At 38.9% G+C, this 18,433-nt stretch overlaps 1 protein-coding gene across 1 annotated transcript in view; it reads right to left on the reverse strand.

Moving 5' to 3' along the window:
* KANSL1 (KAT8 regulatory NSL complex subunit 1) overlaps nt 1-18,433 on the reverse strand; it is a 179,888-nt gene that overhangs the window by 41,198 nt on the left and 120,257 nt on the right. Inside the window, 2 exon segments of the mRNA XM_030296161.2 lie at nt 3,500-3,604; nt 11,919-12,060. Coding sequence (XP_030152021.1) covers nt 3,500-3,604; nt 11,919-12,060 — 247 coding nt within the window.

The following is an 18,433-nucleotide window of genomic DNA, read 5'->3' on the forward strand; positions in this document are numbered from 1 at the left end:
ACCGCTCCCTATTTTAATGATCCCATTCCACTATTTTCTGTCCTCCACTGTTTCAGAAAAGAAGTCACCAAACACTACCAATGTTCACTTATATGGAATGCATCTTTTGTCCCTCTGGCTACATGCAAGATTTTCTTCAGCATTCATTTTCACCATGTTGTATTTCTCCTGCTTACTATTTTTGGAGTTTCTTCAATCTGTAAATTTTTTTCATTTGAATATCCAGTCATTATTTCCTCAGCTCCAGCCCCCCTACCTCCACTGGAACTCGAATTATACATACTTACTGTTCCCCCAGCACTATGTTCATCTCTGAGCAGCTCTATGTTCAGTTTTTCTGTCTTCTGGTTGGATAATTCCCACTGATCTGTTATGTGTACGGATCCCTTCTTGTGTAAGTTTTCAATCTGCTGTTTAGTATACCAGTAAATTTTTTACTTGGACACTGTACTTTTCAATTCCACAATTTTATGTTCTGCAAGTTCCACGTGATTTTTTTTTTTTTTTTTAGTTTTCACCTCTTTGCTGATATTTCCCCATGTTTTTGCTACCTTTTACTTTAAATCTTCAAATATATTTCTATAAGTTTTATTAAATGTTTTTATTTTAGAGACAGAGAGAGAGAGAGAGAGAGAGAGAGTGAGAGTGAGAGAGTTGGGAGGGACAGAGAGAGAGAGAGGGAGACAGGATCTGAAGCAGGCTCTGTGCTGTGTGAGCGCAGAGCCCCATGTGAGGCTTGAACCCACGAAACGTGAGATCATGACCTGCGCCGAAGTCAGAGGCTTAACTGACTGAGCCACCCAGGCACTCCTTCAAACATATTTCTATTTAATTCTACTATGAGCCATTTCAGGATCAGTTTCTATCATCTTCTTGCATGATAACGAACACAGTTTCCTGTTTATTGTATATGATATGTTACTCTGAATTCAGTTAAATTTCCCAGAAGCATGTTGATTTCTGCTCTAGTAGGCAAATTTCTAATTGGTTACAAATCAAATGAACCTTGATTTTGTGTAACTAGTTTCAGGCTTTTACAGAAACCTATCAGGGTTTATTTGGGATTTCTTAATTCTATGGTGGGTGAGTTCCTTAGTCCTGGGAAAGTCTTTAACTCCTAAATCATGAGTCTTCTTTGGTTTCAGTATAAGGCCCTAGTCGAAGGTATTTATCAAGTCTTGCTGGAATTCAAACTCCAAATTCTGTTCTTTGCTGCAGTGGGCACTGACTACATTCTCTACTCTGCTCTTTCAGCCTACCAACTGCTGCTTTCTACTTGGCTTTATCTAAACTCTACGGAACTCTGTGGATCAGGGGTTAAGTCAGCTGAAGGACGTGAGAGTTACTTACACAGAATGTGGGACTAAGCCCTCCGCCCCCATGAGTCCCTCTCTGCCACTATTTCCTCCCTCAGTTTCTAGCTACTTGGCAGCTATGACCTCCATCCTCTGACAATATGAAAGCTAAGGAGATGGTGGCTATCTAGTTGAGTCCAAAAAACCCTGTACCAACGGGACAGAGGAGGCCCTGTGAGAATATTTTGTCAGAAATTTTGTTGACTTTCTTTGGTAATTTTTAACTGTGTTCTTCCTACCTAGTAACAGGCATAGGTTCCAAGTTAGCTCTATTCACTGTTTAATTCTTAATTGGGGGAAAGGGGACTACTAACTATTCAAGAGAGTGAGTGGGAGGAGAAAGAAGGAAAGGGCATGTTTTAGAACATGGGAGAACTCTCAATAGCTTTAGACAATCCCCCTTTCCAGGAACACACCCTTTTTTGTTCAGAAGGCTTTTTATTTCATATCAGAATTTATGAGTGCAGCAGTTGACTTTATCAGCACCTGCAGATGCAAAGCCAGAGGCCCTCTGGTTTCTCTCTTCTGCCTACTCTTACCTTTCAAACTGCCTTTAGTAAGGAGTCAGATTGAAGTCTGTTTGCATTAAGGGGCATTTTTCTAGGAGTTCCTCCCTTCTTCTACCTCAGTACTCTACTCTGTGGCAGAAAAACAAAACTCACTCCATCTCAGGGAACATTTCCTGCTTGTCTCCATGGCTCAAAAAAGGCTCACTCGTGCATCCAGTCTCCCAAATCACTTAGTTTCTGCAATATCTATACAACGCCCACAACCAAAGCAGATTATATATTGCGTCCATCAAAAAACACTCATTCAGGTTGGAAATAAGGCAAAAAGATGAAAGTCCTTTCAGTATTAACACTTGAACATCATCTAACAAGTCCACTAAAGGGTCACAGGACTCTCGATGAATTACTTAACTTTGTATTACTTACTATTTATTTACACTGGATTAGGGCTTAGATGCCTTAAGTTGGATGTCTATTTTCAGAACACTGAGGAGTTAAAATTGATCTGTGTTTAGTTGAGAACATGACTCCAAAGGTAATGGCTTTATTATTCTTACAGGGTATTAGAAGTTTTGTAGGCTCCTGAGTAATCTTATTCTAGCACTCATCATTCTCACTGTCATCAGTAAGTTACACTGTATTTTTCTTTAGAATTTTGTCTAACTTCTTAAAACTATATTTTGACCGTTGAAAAATTTGCTTTGGCTTTTTCGTGAATTTCAGAAATGAAAATGCAAAAATGAACAACACAACAAAACAAATGCCTCTGATGTAACTATTTTTACACCACAAGTCTTCAAATGTTTTCTTGAAGGGAAGGAGGAATTAAAAAAAAAAAAAAAAGGCAACAAATACTTCCATTTTGGAAAAAAAATTGTTGATGTGCAGACGCAAAGAGACTAGCTGGTTTAACGCACGATTTCAAAAGCCAACACTCTAGCCTACCAAACACACTGCTGTCACGGGACTTCGGAATTTCTAACAAATGACTTAAATCAAGAAATACTAATATTCATAAAAGCCAAAGAGCTTCTGGGGCAAGAGGGGAGGGAAAAGTGAAAGAAACAAATAAAAAAGTGCTCTTGGGGATTCAGAAATTAAAGAAATTAATTGGGATGTTGAGAGAAATAGAAATAAAGGAAGAAATCATGGAAGAGGGAGACCTGAGCTAGGCTCTAAGGATACAGAAGATTACAGAAAACGACAGCTTTATCCTCATTACAGAACTAAAGAGGGTAACTCAGAGCACTTTCAACATCCTTGTGAGTTAAACCTCTAGTCCCACCTTTTCATCTTATGGTGGCCTTCTCAGAAAGGTTGTCTTTACTCTTCAAAGGTATCAGAGCCACGTGCTCTCCCGATTCTCAGTAATACTCCATGATGCCTTACTTGCTCTAGCTGTAATGTCTTGAGTTAGGAACTGCTTTTAAATTCAAGGTCAACTAGAGAGCTGCAGGAGGGGACCTGTGCTGCTCTACTCAAGAATTCAGACCTTGAAATGTCAAAAGTGATAAAAGGGGACACAGTCCTCTTCCTTCAGCCAATGCCAGGATACCTGCTATAGAGAATGAACTGTGTACTGATGCTACCCCCTGAATTCTCACTCATCTCCCCTTTTCTGTCTTTTACACTTACCAATTTATCATTCCCATGATCCGTCTTCACCTCAGAACTAAGTGGAAGAAATAAGTCTGTTGGTGTATGCTCCGGGGGAGGTGCCTCCCCAAGAACTATCAACCCCTGCAGGACAGAGAGAAAAGCAGCATAAGTGAGTGGTATTATAAGTCACAGATTTAATGAAGGAGTTACTATGACAAGGGTTAGGGACAGGGGACTGGTTTAGCAGAGGCCTCTTCCCTTCTTCTCCTAGGGTTCTGAAACAAAATACACTACACCAGCAGCTTTACTTTCCCAAGAGTTATTTCAACAAAAAGCCTAGCAGTAAGTAGCAATGAGTAAGGCCTAAGTCAGACCCAAACTTCCCCTTTTCTCCACCTGAATGCCGTGACCTACATAGCTTGTTACCTTTGGCATCTTTTTATTCACATCTTTCAGATCTGGAATCTTTATCAAAATATGGTACTTTTACACTGTATTATTAACTAGACTAGACTATAAGAACAGCAGCAATGTAATTTTCTAGTTAACCTGATCACAGATGTGGCTTAAGCAGTACCGTAAGTGCTACAAATATAAGTGATAAGTAAGCCAACTATTTGAGCAGCCAAAACTACTGCAAAGGTGAACAGTCCAGTCCCTATATTACAAACCAAGAACTTAAAAAACAAAAAACTGTTCCAAAGGCACCTGTTTCTCATATGCATAAAAATCACCCCAGATTGGGTTCCTGCTCCACAATTTCAAAATCAGATCTTATGTTCATCCCAGGAAATAAAAAATGTAAAAAGAAATTTAAAACAACTCCACAAATCCTATCCATAGTCAGCAAGGGCCCAGCCTGGTAAAGGCAGAAATGAGCTTGCTGTGAAAAACAAACAAAAAGCCACACACATGAATCTCCCCATGAACTCAAATAGAGGTAACCAAAATCAAGTTCTGATACTGTGTAATAGAAAGACTGAGATGAAAGTAACCAGGGCTTTAAGTCTTTGGTTCTCCTTCTCTGATCCAGAAAATAAGGAGAGCGGACTGATAAGTATCTCTTAAAGGTAATTTTGTATTAGAATCACCTGGGGAAACTCATCAAGCTAATACTTGCCCAGTTTCATCATCAAATCTACTCAGAGTCCCTGGGGTTAGGGATGGGTATTCTACAGTTTTAAAAAACTCCACTGGTAAATCCTAAAGCCAGTTCTAAGTTGAAACACACTAGAGTTGATCAGTCTTGACTCAGCATCGGGGTCCCCCAGTAAACATCCTAAAATATAGATTTTAGGGCCTAGAGATTTTGACTATCGATTTGAGCTCCCTAGCCATTATGACACAAGCTCTTATAGGCCAATGAACCGCATGATCCATCCAAGGGATGGATCCCTTTCCTGTCTAACTCAAAAATCTCTATGAAATAGGGGATGCAAAGAGATGAAATGGGGTAGGGGGAGGGCTGACATTAAGAAAGGACAATGGGGGCACCTGAGTGGCTCAGTTGGTTAAGCGTCCAACTTTGGTTCAGGTCATGATCTCACAGTCTGTGGGTTCGAGCCCTGAGTCGGGTTCTGTGCCGACAGCTCAGAGCCTGGAGCCTGCTTTGGATTCTGTGTGTGTGTGTGTGTGTGTGTGTGTGTGTGTGTGTGTGTGTCTCTCTCTCTCTCTCTCTCTCTCTCTCTCTCTGCCCCTCCCCAGCTCATGCTCTGTCTCTTGCTCTCTCAAAAATAAATAAGAAAGGACAATGGAATTCTACCTCAGTCCAAACACACACACACACACACACACACACACACACACACACACACCCCAAAAAACACACCCCACAATTTAAAAAATAAATATGAAAAATAAGTGTTACAACACCCTCCTGGCCCCGCCCAAAGGGAAGAGAAACAGCATTTACCTATCCTGGCATAAGACTATGACCCGCCCATGTAGAAAGTGAAGTGGAAACTCCACAGAAAAGGGGAGAAAGGTCATTAACTAATAATAAGCAAGAAACATGTGCCCTAGACTTCAAAATGAAGTTATTCTAGCTATAAGAATTTCTGCCGCAAAGTACTTTGTCTCAATCACAAGCACAGAACAGATTTCATAAACTATTTGCAAGAGAAAGCTATCTTGCACACTATTCCATTCTCAAAATACTGCATTCAGTATCTTCCCTGCTTAAGAGCCCTGGTTACAATTATGCCAATCTCTATCCCCCAGAAAATGTCTGAATGTATATGAAGTTGTTATCACTGAGAGGTGGGGGTTTAATGCAATTAAAGATTACAATACTACCTGTTCTTATGTCCTTTGTTCATACTGGTTCTTGCCTTTAAAAAATATTTATCTATCCAAAATGTCATTCATCCTTTTGTTTGTTTATTTTTGAGAGAGACAGAGGCGAATGGGGGAGGAGCAGAGAGAGGGGGAGAACAGAATCCGAAGCAGGCTCCAGGCTCTGAGCTGTCAGCAGAGAGCCCAACAAGGGGCTCAAGCTCACAAGCCGTGAGATCATGACTGAGCTGATGTTGGATGCTTAACCAACTGAGCCACCCAAGTACCCCTGTCATTCATCCTTTCAAAGACCTTGTCAGATCCAAATCCCATCTCCAAGAAAATGTCCCTGGTTAACTGAGCCCTACTTGCTCTATCCACATTACCAGAGGTCCTAAAGTATTGTGATTGTCTTACGTTCTGTGTATCTGAATCTCATTTCCAGAGCAGAACCTTAGGTCAAAATATTCATTTTATTTATTGTTGCCTCAATTTGTTGTTGTTATTGTTTCAGTTTATTTTGAGAGAGTGAGAGAGAGTGTGAGTGGCGGAAGGGAAGAGGGATAATCCCAAGCAGGCTTTGCTATGTCAGCGCAGAAACCCTATGTGGGGCTTGATCTCACGTATAGTGAGATCACGACCTAAGTGGAAATCAAGAGTCAGACGCTCAAGTGACTGAGCCACCCAGGCGCCCCAATTTGTTGCTTATTAACTAATGTTAAGCTCTTTTTTTTTTTTTTAATTTTTCAACGTTTATTTATTTTTGGGACAGAGAGAGACAGAGCATGAACGGGGGAGGGGCAGAGAGAGAGGGAGACACAGAATCGGAAACAGGCTCCAGGCTCCGAGCCATCAGCCCAGAGCCTGACGCGGGGCTCGAACTCACGGACCGCGAGATCGTGACCTGGCTGAAGTCGGACGCTTAACCGACTGCGCCACCCAGGCGCCCCAAGCTCTTAAAGACTTAGACAAAATACATATATATCTGAATCCCATATTCCCTAGCAGAGTCATACACCAAGAATGGAAATATGTAACAATTATTTTTTGAGTTTTAGGTTAAAAAGTTTTTTCTTTGAATAGGAAAATATTAAGTTTATATTAATTATAGCCAGAAGCCTAAATAATCCAATTACCAGGTATAAAGTTACTCCCTCAATTTTTTTAGGTGAGAAGTCAGGAATAACAGCCAATATTTTCCAAAGAGAAAACTTTTTCCTTAAACCCTAATTTCTGAAAATAAACACCTGAGAGACAACAAGGATACTCTCCTGAGACTTTATGAGACCTCGTAGGGCCCATTTATTCCCCATCATTTTACAGACCCAGAGAGGATGCAGGTTGAAGGTCTTGTCAACAGGCCAATCCATGGCAGAACTAAGGCTAATGGCTGGGTTAAACTACTGTTGTTTTTTTATTCATTCAAATCAAGCCATCAATTACCCATTTATCTACATTTGTTAGTTGCTGGGGATACAGGAAAGAAGGAGAGACCTATCCTTCCACCCCCACACCACCTGAACCCATCCCATAAAATGCTTACATTCTAATACAGGGGAAGACAGACAATGAACAAACAAGTAAGTAAATTTTATGCAGTACATTAGAAGATGTTAAATGCTAAAAATAAAGGGACAGTGTAAGGATTAAATGGGAGTGGGCACCTCAGTGCTATTACTGCACTCTAATAGAGCAAACTGGCAGAGGCCAAGGTAAAAAGACCAGGAGAGTCTCCCCATCCTTCTTCACTGCTCCCCGAGTCAGAACCAGGGTCATGCCCAAGCTGCCCAGGCCTAGCAAACTCCTATATAAGGATGAAAGGAACTGGGATGGGTTAGAGTTGCACGCAGTCTTAACGTAGCCTTATAAGTTATTTCTCTGTGGAAATGCAAAGCTGTCATGTATGTCAAAAAAAGGAAGAAAAAAATTAATATGTACCAGAATTTAAAAAGGAAGGAATGGTAGAAGGAATTATGCTAAGCCTGATGACAAAACAGGGCAAAAGAAAGCAAGCAAAAAGGGAAGAATAGAAAAAACTTAAAGTTGTAGACTTGGGTTAATTGCTTCTCTTTCACCAATTTTGTATAACAGAAGGAGTCAAAGTACAAGATTAAAAAACATCACCTCTTAACTTATAATACAGAATTAAGATGTAATTTCACCTACTTGCTCCCTTTTTCATTCTGAGTAGGTCAATGTCCCTTACCCATCTTAAGATAAAGCAGTGACCTCACTAATACATCAGCTCCACAAGAACCATCCTGGGCTACCACCCAGGCAAGACCCAGCTGTCCACAATGCCTTATAACCCCACTGAGATGGGAAGATAAACTGCTTAACATCACTTTTGAAGACAATGGTGTATTTCTAGGCTTCTGCTATTCCATTCAGCTCCTTTTCTATCCAGAAGCTTCAATGCTCTTCCACCTCTCATTCCCAATAATATGTCCATTTTTAGTTAGCAGCTGCTATGTAATTTCACAGATCAGTCAAGGAAGAGATAAAAGAAAAATGATATGTTTTGTATTAGACACAGATGTTGAAGACTGTGCTACGAGAAAGAAAGTCTCCTTCAGCAACAGAACCCATCTGGTCCCTGTGCTTTTCCCCCTCAGTTTTATGTAGCAGGTATGAAATTTCAATGAAATTAGACAGAAAATGCTCTGGACTCAGAAAAACTGCTCCAGGTTCAAATTTAGCTCTGCCTCTTACAAGCTTGTAAGCTGTAAGATTTGCTCTGTGCATTTAACATACATGAAGATACCCGTATACAGTACACACTCCAGGTACATACATTGTTTTCCTTTCTCACTTTAAGGCATGGGAGTTTTAAAATAACAAAACAAAACAAAACAAAACAAAACAAAACAAAACAAGCTCACTGAATATGAAAATTAAAATACAATAGTTGGGGAGCCTGGGTGGCTCAGTTGGCTGGGCATCCGACTCTTGAATTTGGCTCAGGTCAGGATCCCAGGGTCATGGGATAGAGTCCTGCACCAGGCTCTGACCTGAGCCTGGAGCCTGCTTCAGATTCTCTTGGTCTCTCCCTCTGTCCCTCCCCGGCCACCTCTCAAATTAAGGGCGGGGACGGTGGGAGTAAGTAGCAGAGTACAGAGGAACTCCTAAACACTATCTTTTCTCCAAAAAGCAAAAGGAAATCATGACTACCAAAGAAACTCTCAAGACTCTCTCAATCTGGAAGTTAACACTTAACTTCTAACAGAAGAGAAATTGGTAGTCAACTAGTGGTAGTTTTCAAATGCTTTCTTTTTTGGAATATGTTACTTTAAGAAAATTAACGTTAACATGCTAGAAAGAAAATCTTTAGAAAGAAAAAGCCTCACCCCCTAATTCCCCAACCTAAGACAACCTACAATTGACCACCAAACCTGGATTCATCTCATGAAAAGGTCTGTACTACCCAGGCAATCCTGGCAAATCTTGGAGCAGGATGGGAAATGGAAACATCAATCCACTTTACTAAAACACAGGCAGTTAAAAACCTCCCATTTTAATAACTCAAAAAGTAGCCGAGCACTTGAAGCAACTGCCAACTTGAGCAACAGATGCTCACATCTCAGCTCTGTGATTACATGTTCACTTGACTATGAACAAACTGCTAACCTCTCTGACCCTCCACTGGTATACCTTTAAATTTGTAAGTAACAGTAAAATTCTTAGCACCGTGCCTGGCACATAGTAAATGCCCAACAACTTCTATTATTATAGTGATATGAAGACTAAATGCCTGTTACTTTATCTTCGGGGTAAATTTCATTGCTTATATAGTCATATAGGCTTGAACAGTAGCCCCCCAAAATTTATATAACCCAGAACCTAAAAATGTGTCCTTATTTGGAAATAGGGTCTTTGTAGATATAATTGGGTTAAAATGAACCCTTTAGTGTGGGCCCTAAATCCCAGTATGACTGGTGTTCTTTTAAAAGGGAAATGTGGACACAGACACACAGAGAGAAGACAGCCACGTGAGGACAGAGGAGGAAAGTGGAATGACGCAGCTATGAATGCAGGAACACCAAGAAACGCCAGCAATCACCAGAAGCTTAGGAAGAGGCAAGGAAGACTTCTTCCTTAGACTCTTCAGAGGGAGCATGGCCTTCCTGATGCCTTGATCTCAGAATTCTAGCCTGCAAAACTGTGAGAAAATACATTTGTGTTGTTTTAAGTTTACTGCTCGATTTGTGCTTTGCTACAGCAGTCCCAAGAAACTAATACATTTGTTTTAAGCAGACATTGTATAAATAAAGATATTTAATAAAGTTGTCAATTTTCTTGAAATATTACTTATTAGGACATATTATTTATTAGGATCATCATTCAACTTTTACTCTTCCTGTCACAATTTTGTAGCATTGTGTATTCAGACTGCAGAGCAAGAAAATATAATCATGAATGCCTTATTTTACAGACCATGAAAACTGAGGATCAGAAAGGTTCAGTGGCTTTTCTTCCCAACCTTATATAGCTATATGGTAGCAGAGAGCACGAGAACCAAAGATTATCAAGTCCAAGCCTGGCATTTCTTTAATACATTATATTCTGAATAATGAAACTTTTGGATAGTCAATATACGTACAAAACCCCAGAATACTTTCCAGATATTTAGAAATACCTAACACTTTTGAAAGTTTCCTAAAACTGAACATAAAAGTACCCATGATGTGATTTAGCTAAAAATATTTATTATGGTATGCTTTATAATTAAAAAAAATTTTTTTTAATGTTTATTTATTTTTGACAGAGAGAGCACGCGCGCGCGCGCTCTCGCATGAGCGGGGGAGGGGCAGAGAGAGAGGGAGACAGAATCTGAAGCAGGCTCCAGGCTCCGAGTTGTCAGCACAGAGCCCAACGTGGGGCTCGAACCCACAGACCGCGAGATCATGACCTGAGCTGAAGTCAGACGCTCAACCGACTGAGCCACCCAGGTGCTCCTATAATATAATTTTAATAACAGGCGTAATTAAAACCGCCACCAAAATAAGGTAACAGAATGTAGTCCTTAAAATGTTTCCCCCCAAAAAGCAACAAGAAGAGCACTCCAGAGGGATTTCTGGAATACAAACTTAGATGACGTGTGTGGGAGGCCGCAGACTTTTACTTCAAACTCATCACTGTATCTTGTCAGCTGGTTACTCTTTAACTTTTGGCCTACTAGTTAATTTAATGCATACAGTCCACAGTACAGCAGTTCTCTGGAGGCTTTGACCAGCACCAAGGTGGGACAAAAAAGTGTTGCGACACTTATTTTAGGAACAGTCAACTCTACATTTAGACCAGAGTCCAGTCATGGAGACTGGCTCAACTACCACAAAACTACCAGTGTCACTATCCAAGATAAAAGTTCTATGAGAAGAATCAGGACTCTGCAGATAGGAGGACACAGAAAAACCAAAATCTTGTAAGAATGTAAAATCCATGAAAGGAGGATTTTTATTTATCCCTGTGACCCCCTGTAATGAGATCAGTGCCTTGTACACAGTAGGCACTCACCTGTGTGCTAAACGGATGGCTTTTCCATGTACGTTTATCCCTCAGTCAAACCCAAACTGAGTAAGGGACTTTTTTCTAAGTTGATTTTTAAGAAGAAAAACTACCAAAAAAAAAAAAAAAAAGAAAAGAAGAAAAACTACCACACTGTCACTATAAAAGAGAAAAGTTCTATGGTAAGAATCAGGACTCTGCAGATAGGAGGACACAAAAAACCAAAATCCCAAACACCAATGTCTAATTTCCCTGGAACAATCTTTCACAAAAAACCCTATTTTTCCTCAAGAAAGCAAGGGAAGCTTAGTGGTAAAACAGAAGTGCATCAAAGTAAAAAACCAAGATGAAATCCTAGGTCATCATCGCTTTTCCATAAATATAACAAATATGAGTTACATCAATGGCTTACATTATATAGTGTCTTTTTCTTATGTTTCCTATTAGCCCAAATATAGGAACTGTTTTGTTCTAAACACATGTTCAATTTAACATTAACTAACAGTGTTGTCTGCGCTATACTAAACAACATCAGGCCCTTAAACAAATTAAACCACTACAGCAGATCACATTAAACCATGCTCTTTGACACAGCTAAGAGTTATTGAGGGATGGGAAAAAAGGGATAATGGTAGTTTTTAACTGGTCTGAAAAAGACCAGACATTTATCTCTTACCTTATTAGCACGTATCTGCTTATAAATATCTGTTTGCTGCCGAATTCGATATTCCAAGTCAGAAACATGAGCCTGAAGCCAGTTCCAGCGGCTGACAATAGCTGCTCGGTCTGCAGCCCATCTCCACTCTGACCTGCGCCTCCTAAAAGGAAAGAAACTGAGTGAAATCCAAAAGTAGCAGTAAGATTTACAGCAAATGGGACGGGGAGGGTTTTAACATCTAAAGGCCCGTATACCAACTGACTCTAGTACCAAGAAAAACCAAGACTCTGTGTGTGTGTGTGTGTGTGTGTCAGAGGACACACATGGAAGGCACTTCACATATAGATATTTCCCAAATTAACTAGTTGCAACTGTCTTCTAGTATCCTGATCCTGCATAAATTTCAGAGAAGAGAGAGAAATATTCTCAGGAGATTTCTCAGGAGACAGCGAAGTATTTTCTACTTTAACATAAGACATATAAACAATAAAGATTATCTACACAGCAAATCCAAAAGACACCGCATATTATTAAAGCTAAGAATTCTTAGAATGTAACAATTAAAACTGTTCAGATCATGATACAAAAACTTGAAGTGCTGCTATGTGCCGATATGTAGAAAATACTCATTTTTTTTAAAAAGCACTATTCACAGCACCAACAAATGCTAATGCCATACACAAAAGATCTTTAGAATAGTAAAAGAATTTAATGGAATACTGTTTATTTTTATTAATTATTGTATCTATCAACATGACTAAATCTCAACAATATGGAATGGAAAAACTGTAAGAAAACTAAAAAAGAATAAACATAAAATAAGAACTGTTGCCAATACATAAACAGTAAGTATAAAAACATGCATAGAACTGACACTCAACAATTGAGGATTAAGGTCCTGAGAAGGGGAATGGAGAAGTCAGATTTTAGCTTGACCTATAATGTAATAATTGATTCTTCTTTAAAAACAGGGGTGCCTCAGTCAGTTAAGTGCCTGACTTCGGTTCAGGTCATAATCTCACGGTTTGTGGGTTCGAGCCCCACATTGGGCTCTGTGCTGGTAGCATAGAGCCTGGAGCCTGCTTTGGATTCTGTGTCTCTCTCTCTGCACCGCCCCCCCCCCCCAAACATTTAAAAAAATTAAAAAATAAAAAAGTCAAGGGGTACCTGTACCTGGGTGGCTCAGTTGGTTAAGTGTCCAACTCTTGATTTCTGCTCAGGTCATTATCTCACGGTGGTGAGATTGAGCCCCACAATGGCCTCTGTGCTGGGCATGGAACCTGCTTGGGATTCTCTCTCTTTCTCTCTCTCGTCCTCCAGCCCCCAAATAAATAAACACTTAAAATAATAATAAAATAAAAACAAAAGTCTGGGACACCTGGCTGGCTCACTTGGAAGAGCATGCCATTCCTGATCTTGGTGTCATGAGTTCAAGCCCCATATTGGATGTAGAGATTACTTTAAGAAATAAAAAACTTAAAAAACACAATAAAAATAAAAACAAAAAGTCTGATAGAAATGACATCTTAACATTCCTTAAATATTAAAGCAGGTATATGGCACCTGGTATATTCTATAATCAAAATATGTAATAATCCTCCACAAAATTCTTTTTCAACAAAGCAGCAGTCACTGACCATAGCCCCACCTCCAGTCAGGATATACATACTCATTACTAAAAATTTTAAGTGGCTATTAAGTGAACTTTCACAAAGTCTACTAATGGGGTAAAAAAAACAGCATAATGTCAATAATAAAAGAGAATACATCTAACCGTGGTAGGGTTAGAAATGAGTTAATTCTTTTATTTATTATTATTATTTTTTAATGTCTATTTCTTTCTGAGAGAGAGAGCTAGCACACAGGGGAGGGACAGAGGAAGAAAGGGACAGAGGATCTGAAGCAGGCTCTGTGTTGACAGCAGACAGTCTGATGTGGGGCTCGAACTCACAAACCACGAGATCATGACCTGAGCCGAAGTCAGATGCTTAACCAACTGAGCCACCTAGGTGTCCCAGAAACGAGTTCTTAATTACACCATTATAATTAAGACCAAGGACAGCAATGGTATTTTACTAACTTCTATTTTATATGGTCCAAAATAAGCCACTCAGGCCAATCACTGTCATAAAGTATTATCCAATTATTTCTCTTTCAGAAAGAAGGTATTTTATAGTACCTAATATTGACAGAATCAGTATATGATGTAAAGATACTTTTTTAAAAAGTATAATTATCTGGATTAATGTTGGCTGCAGGTCTAGTTCTAGCTCAAGTTCAGGAAAGAACCTCAAGAGGTAAAGTATAACCACTTGAGGATCATTCCTGAACTATAAAAATGTCCTCCCTTTTCTAAGAGGCAAGGCTAGTTAACCTGCAGAGCCACTTTCGAACTCTCACTCCTCTACAAGGTTCACCCCCTTCCTATCTGGCAAAATCTCTTGGTTTTACAAATCATTCATTCCTGAAGCTACCACAGCACCAAATGCCCATGTACCATATCACCACTGGGCTACTCCAAAAACCTCCTCAGCTACTACTCCTAATGTAAGTCATACACTACTTTTCCTAAATAAACTCCCCTCAAACCTCATTTCTTCCATCACTCTTATGTGTAAGGAACCGTACAGTTATTGTGGCTTCTTTTCAAATCTTAAGCTTTCAAGAAAACAAAGTGTAAGGGGAGTCAAATATTGTAAAAGACAGCAATTCAAAGACAAAAAGTGATTAATAAAACTAACACAACACCCATTTAATGCCAGTTTATTCACAAATTTATTTTAACTGACAGTGGCTAGCCAAAACAAAACCCTAATGTTGAAAGTTAAAGCAAAAGAAAGAATGACTTCTTGGCAAATTTACAGCACTTCCTCCTTAGTCACTCTTGGTGGACAAAGAATCCTGGCAGTCTCTCCCAATGATCCTGAACTTAGCTCATAACGCTTCTCATGACAGTGTTCCAGGACACCAAGCACTCTAAATTGGCAGAAAAGATGAAACCTATTTGTTATCTCTGAATTTAGATACATCTTAACCAAAAGATTTCTTTTTTTTTTTGTTCTTTCTTGTCTGATGTCAAGGTGGGGCGGGGAGGAGAGATAATAAACCCAAACACTTTTAAATCTGTTTGAAAGCCTGAGAATATAAAAGGAAAAGAAAATTACTTAAAACATTTCAGTTCATAAGAACTTTGATGAGTAAGTACTATTTTTCTTTGATATTAAGGAATAGCCCTTCTAAATTTTCCTAAGGTCAAAACTAACAAGCCTGCTATATAGGTATTTTCCTAAATATCAATAATAAACTGAGTCTCCTAGTAAGATTTTTTGGAAATTGGCTAATAAATTAAAGATAGGCAGCATTAAGGGAATACTGAAATTCCCAAATTATGAACAGGTTTCATTCTACAAATACACTTGTCATATGACAGTTTAGAACTGGAAGGGATTTTCAATAGGAAGTTGTCACAGTATTATAACATAATTAATGAAAAATGGAAAACCTTACCCCAAATGTCCAAAAAGTATCTTGTGTTTAAAATACCAGCAATAGGGGCGCCTGGGTGGCGCAGTCGGTTAAGCTTCCGACTTCAGCCAGGTCACGATCTCGCGGTCCGTGAGTTCGAGCCCCGCGTCGGGCTCTTTGCTGACAGCTCAGAGCCTGGAGCCTGATTCTGATTGTGTCTCCCTCTATCTGCCCCTTCCCCACTCATGCTCTGTCTCTCTCTCAAAAATAAATAAACTTTAAAGAGAAGAGAAGAGAAGAGAAGAGAAGAGAAGAGAAGAGAAGAGAAGAGAAGAGAAGAGAAGAGAAGAGAAAAGAAAATACCAGCAATATGGGCAAAAGCTAAACTGTTAGCAAAGGTGAGAGAGGTACACAGTTAACGAGTCAGAGGTAGCTATGAAGATGTTACCACACTCCAGTGATAGAGAACATAAAACATTATTGCAAGAGTAAGAGCTTCACATCTTTTTTTTCCCCCCGTTTCAGACACAACATGCCACAGAATCTCAGTTTACCAGGGGTAGAGGTGAATTTCCCAATATTCGAAATGTAAATTTATTACTCTGATAACTTGCAGATTAAAAACAAGAGGCATCGATTTAGTATCAGTCATACAAACTTCAAAGAAGAGCACATAACTAAGGTTGCAGAGTGATAATTATTCAATGAACTGGTTTTTACTGTAGTCCTTACAAATGATGAATAAAAAGATATAAACAGAGGAGTCTTTCAATTCTTTCTTGTTGCTTATTCTGTGCTAACAATTAGTGAAATAATTGTTTTAACTGTGTTATCTGTGCAGGACACTGGAATTTTTTTAATTTAATGTTTATTTATTTAAGCAGGGAGAGCGAGTGGGGGGGGGGAGAGAGAGAGAGAGAGGGAGAGAGAGAGGGGAGAGAGGGAGAGAGAGAGAGGGAGAGAGGGAGAGAGAGAGAGGGAGAGAGAGAGGGAGAGAGAGAGGGAGAGAGAGAGGGAGAGAGAGAGGGAGAGAGAGAGAATGAATATTCCAAGCAGGCTCCATGCTCAGCAGAGCCTGATACGGGGCTTGATCCAAAAACTGTGAGATCACAACCTGAGCCTATATCAAGAGTTGGACGCTCAACCAACTGAGCCACCCAGGTGCCCCCTAAAATGCCTCCCAATCTATTATTCTGCTGTGTGCTTTACTCCAGTTTATATAGAAATATCTGTCTGTAAATACCAGGCTACCATCTGAGTGGGAATTCATTTTAACTCATATTTTGCCACTTGCTTTTATAAGCATTTTATGGTAAATTTACTTTGTCGCCATGTGCTGTATAAAAAAAATCTATTAAAATTTTACACTCTGGATTGATTTTTGGTTACATAAATGCAGGAAGATACAGTGCCAATATTTCCTTTGGTAATACCACATGAATAACATATTTAATGTTGCCAGCTATGTACCAGTATTTATTTGTATAAAACTATACATGCTGTATAGATTTCTTTTTTAGCTATGTGAATTTATACTTTAATGGTTCTTTTTAGTGGGTTAGAAGAATATTACCACATATCCAGAATTTAGGATGTTTAATAGGATCCAAGAGTATAGAATATTTATGGTACTTACTTGAACAAAAAGTCATTTCCTCTAAAAAAGCTCTTTTATTTATAAACACTTTGAAACTACACAATGGGAAAGCACTTGAAAATTTAGGGTTCAGCTTACATGTTGGCCAATACGGAAAACGAAAAAGTGAGTTTTGTTTTTAATTTTTTAAAAATCATCTTGAATGGTGATTTTAATGGAAATGTTTCATTAGAAGAGGAGAAACAGATCAACACAGGGACTTTTATGTAAGGAGACTTAACCTCTCTTAAATGTGGCAACCAAGCTCCTCCTATTTTTACTACAAATAGGAATTATACATTGAATCCTCAAAAGGTATCACTGAAAAAAACCTCTCCCATTGCACCAGAAGAGGTAATGATCTGAATCAACTCAGAGGTGGTTACTAACTTTGCTTTAAAAAAAAAAAAAAAAAATTAAGGAATGCAATTTCAGCTAACAGAGAAAAGTTAAGAATTTGCAATACTATGCCCCTTACCATACCCGCTGCTAACTTACTGTCAATGAGTTTGACAAAAGAGGTTACTAATATAACAACTCTTTCTATTTGATAAACCCTATCTTCAATGCCTACAGCACTGCCACAGACAGCAGAGCAACAGCAGTGGTAGATACCTCCTTTTTCTCAAAAATAAACTAAAGCAAAAGCTGACTTATCTAAAAGTAACACTAAAGCCAGGCACTGAATCATGTCATACTTGACTTAGTACAGTCTTAAATGAAATCACTTCTTTCTAGGCAAAGACGGAAAATGTGTAAATCCAGTAGAACAATGCTGGTGGGTGATACTTTTCCCTGATCCAGAATTAAAAATTTTTTTTTCATTAAATAATCATGAACATGCTAGAAAGACCTGTAATCCCATCTTTGATTCTATTTCATTTCTATTTCCAGTTCTTTCACCTATATAAAAAAAAGTTCTAGTACCAAATTATAAGTAAAAATGACTGCCCACAGCAAGCCACATAGTACTATGTTCAAAAACTGGCACCTAAATTATTTCATAGAGTTATGTGCTATTTCCAAGAATGCAAGAAAATCTAAGACACCTAGATTCTGAATCTCCAGGTTCTTTAGATGACTTATAAAATGAATAAAGTAAAATTCAGATTACCACTGAACACACAGAATATACAGTTGCTAGATTCACAGTATCCAGGGCAAGAGTCAGGATCACAAGAATAGAAAATCTTGACATTATTGAGAGCCATATTTAAAAAATGTATATACAATGATTCACTACCTAGTTCAAAAGCAGTATGAAACCAACAGGGGAAAGAGCAGGAACACAGGTTAAAAGCAAGTTCTCACTTTTATTTACTTTATGTGAACCTAAACATGAAAACTGGCCTCTGGAAATAACTGCAACATCTGCCTCACAGGAATGTGGCATTCATAAAATGATAAAATCCTAACTGCAAAGTACAATGTG

Source organism: Lynx canadensis, chromosome E1, assembly GCF_007474595.2.
Source record: "Lynx canadensis isolate LIC74 chromosome E1, mLynCan4.pri.v2, whole genome shotgun sequence".
NCBI lineage: Eukaryota > Metazoa > Chordata > Mammalia > Carnivora > Felidae > Lynx > Lynx canadensis.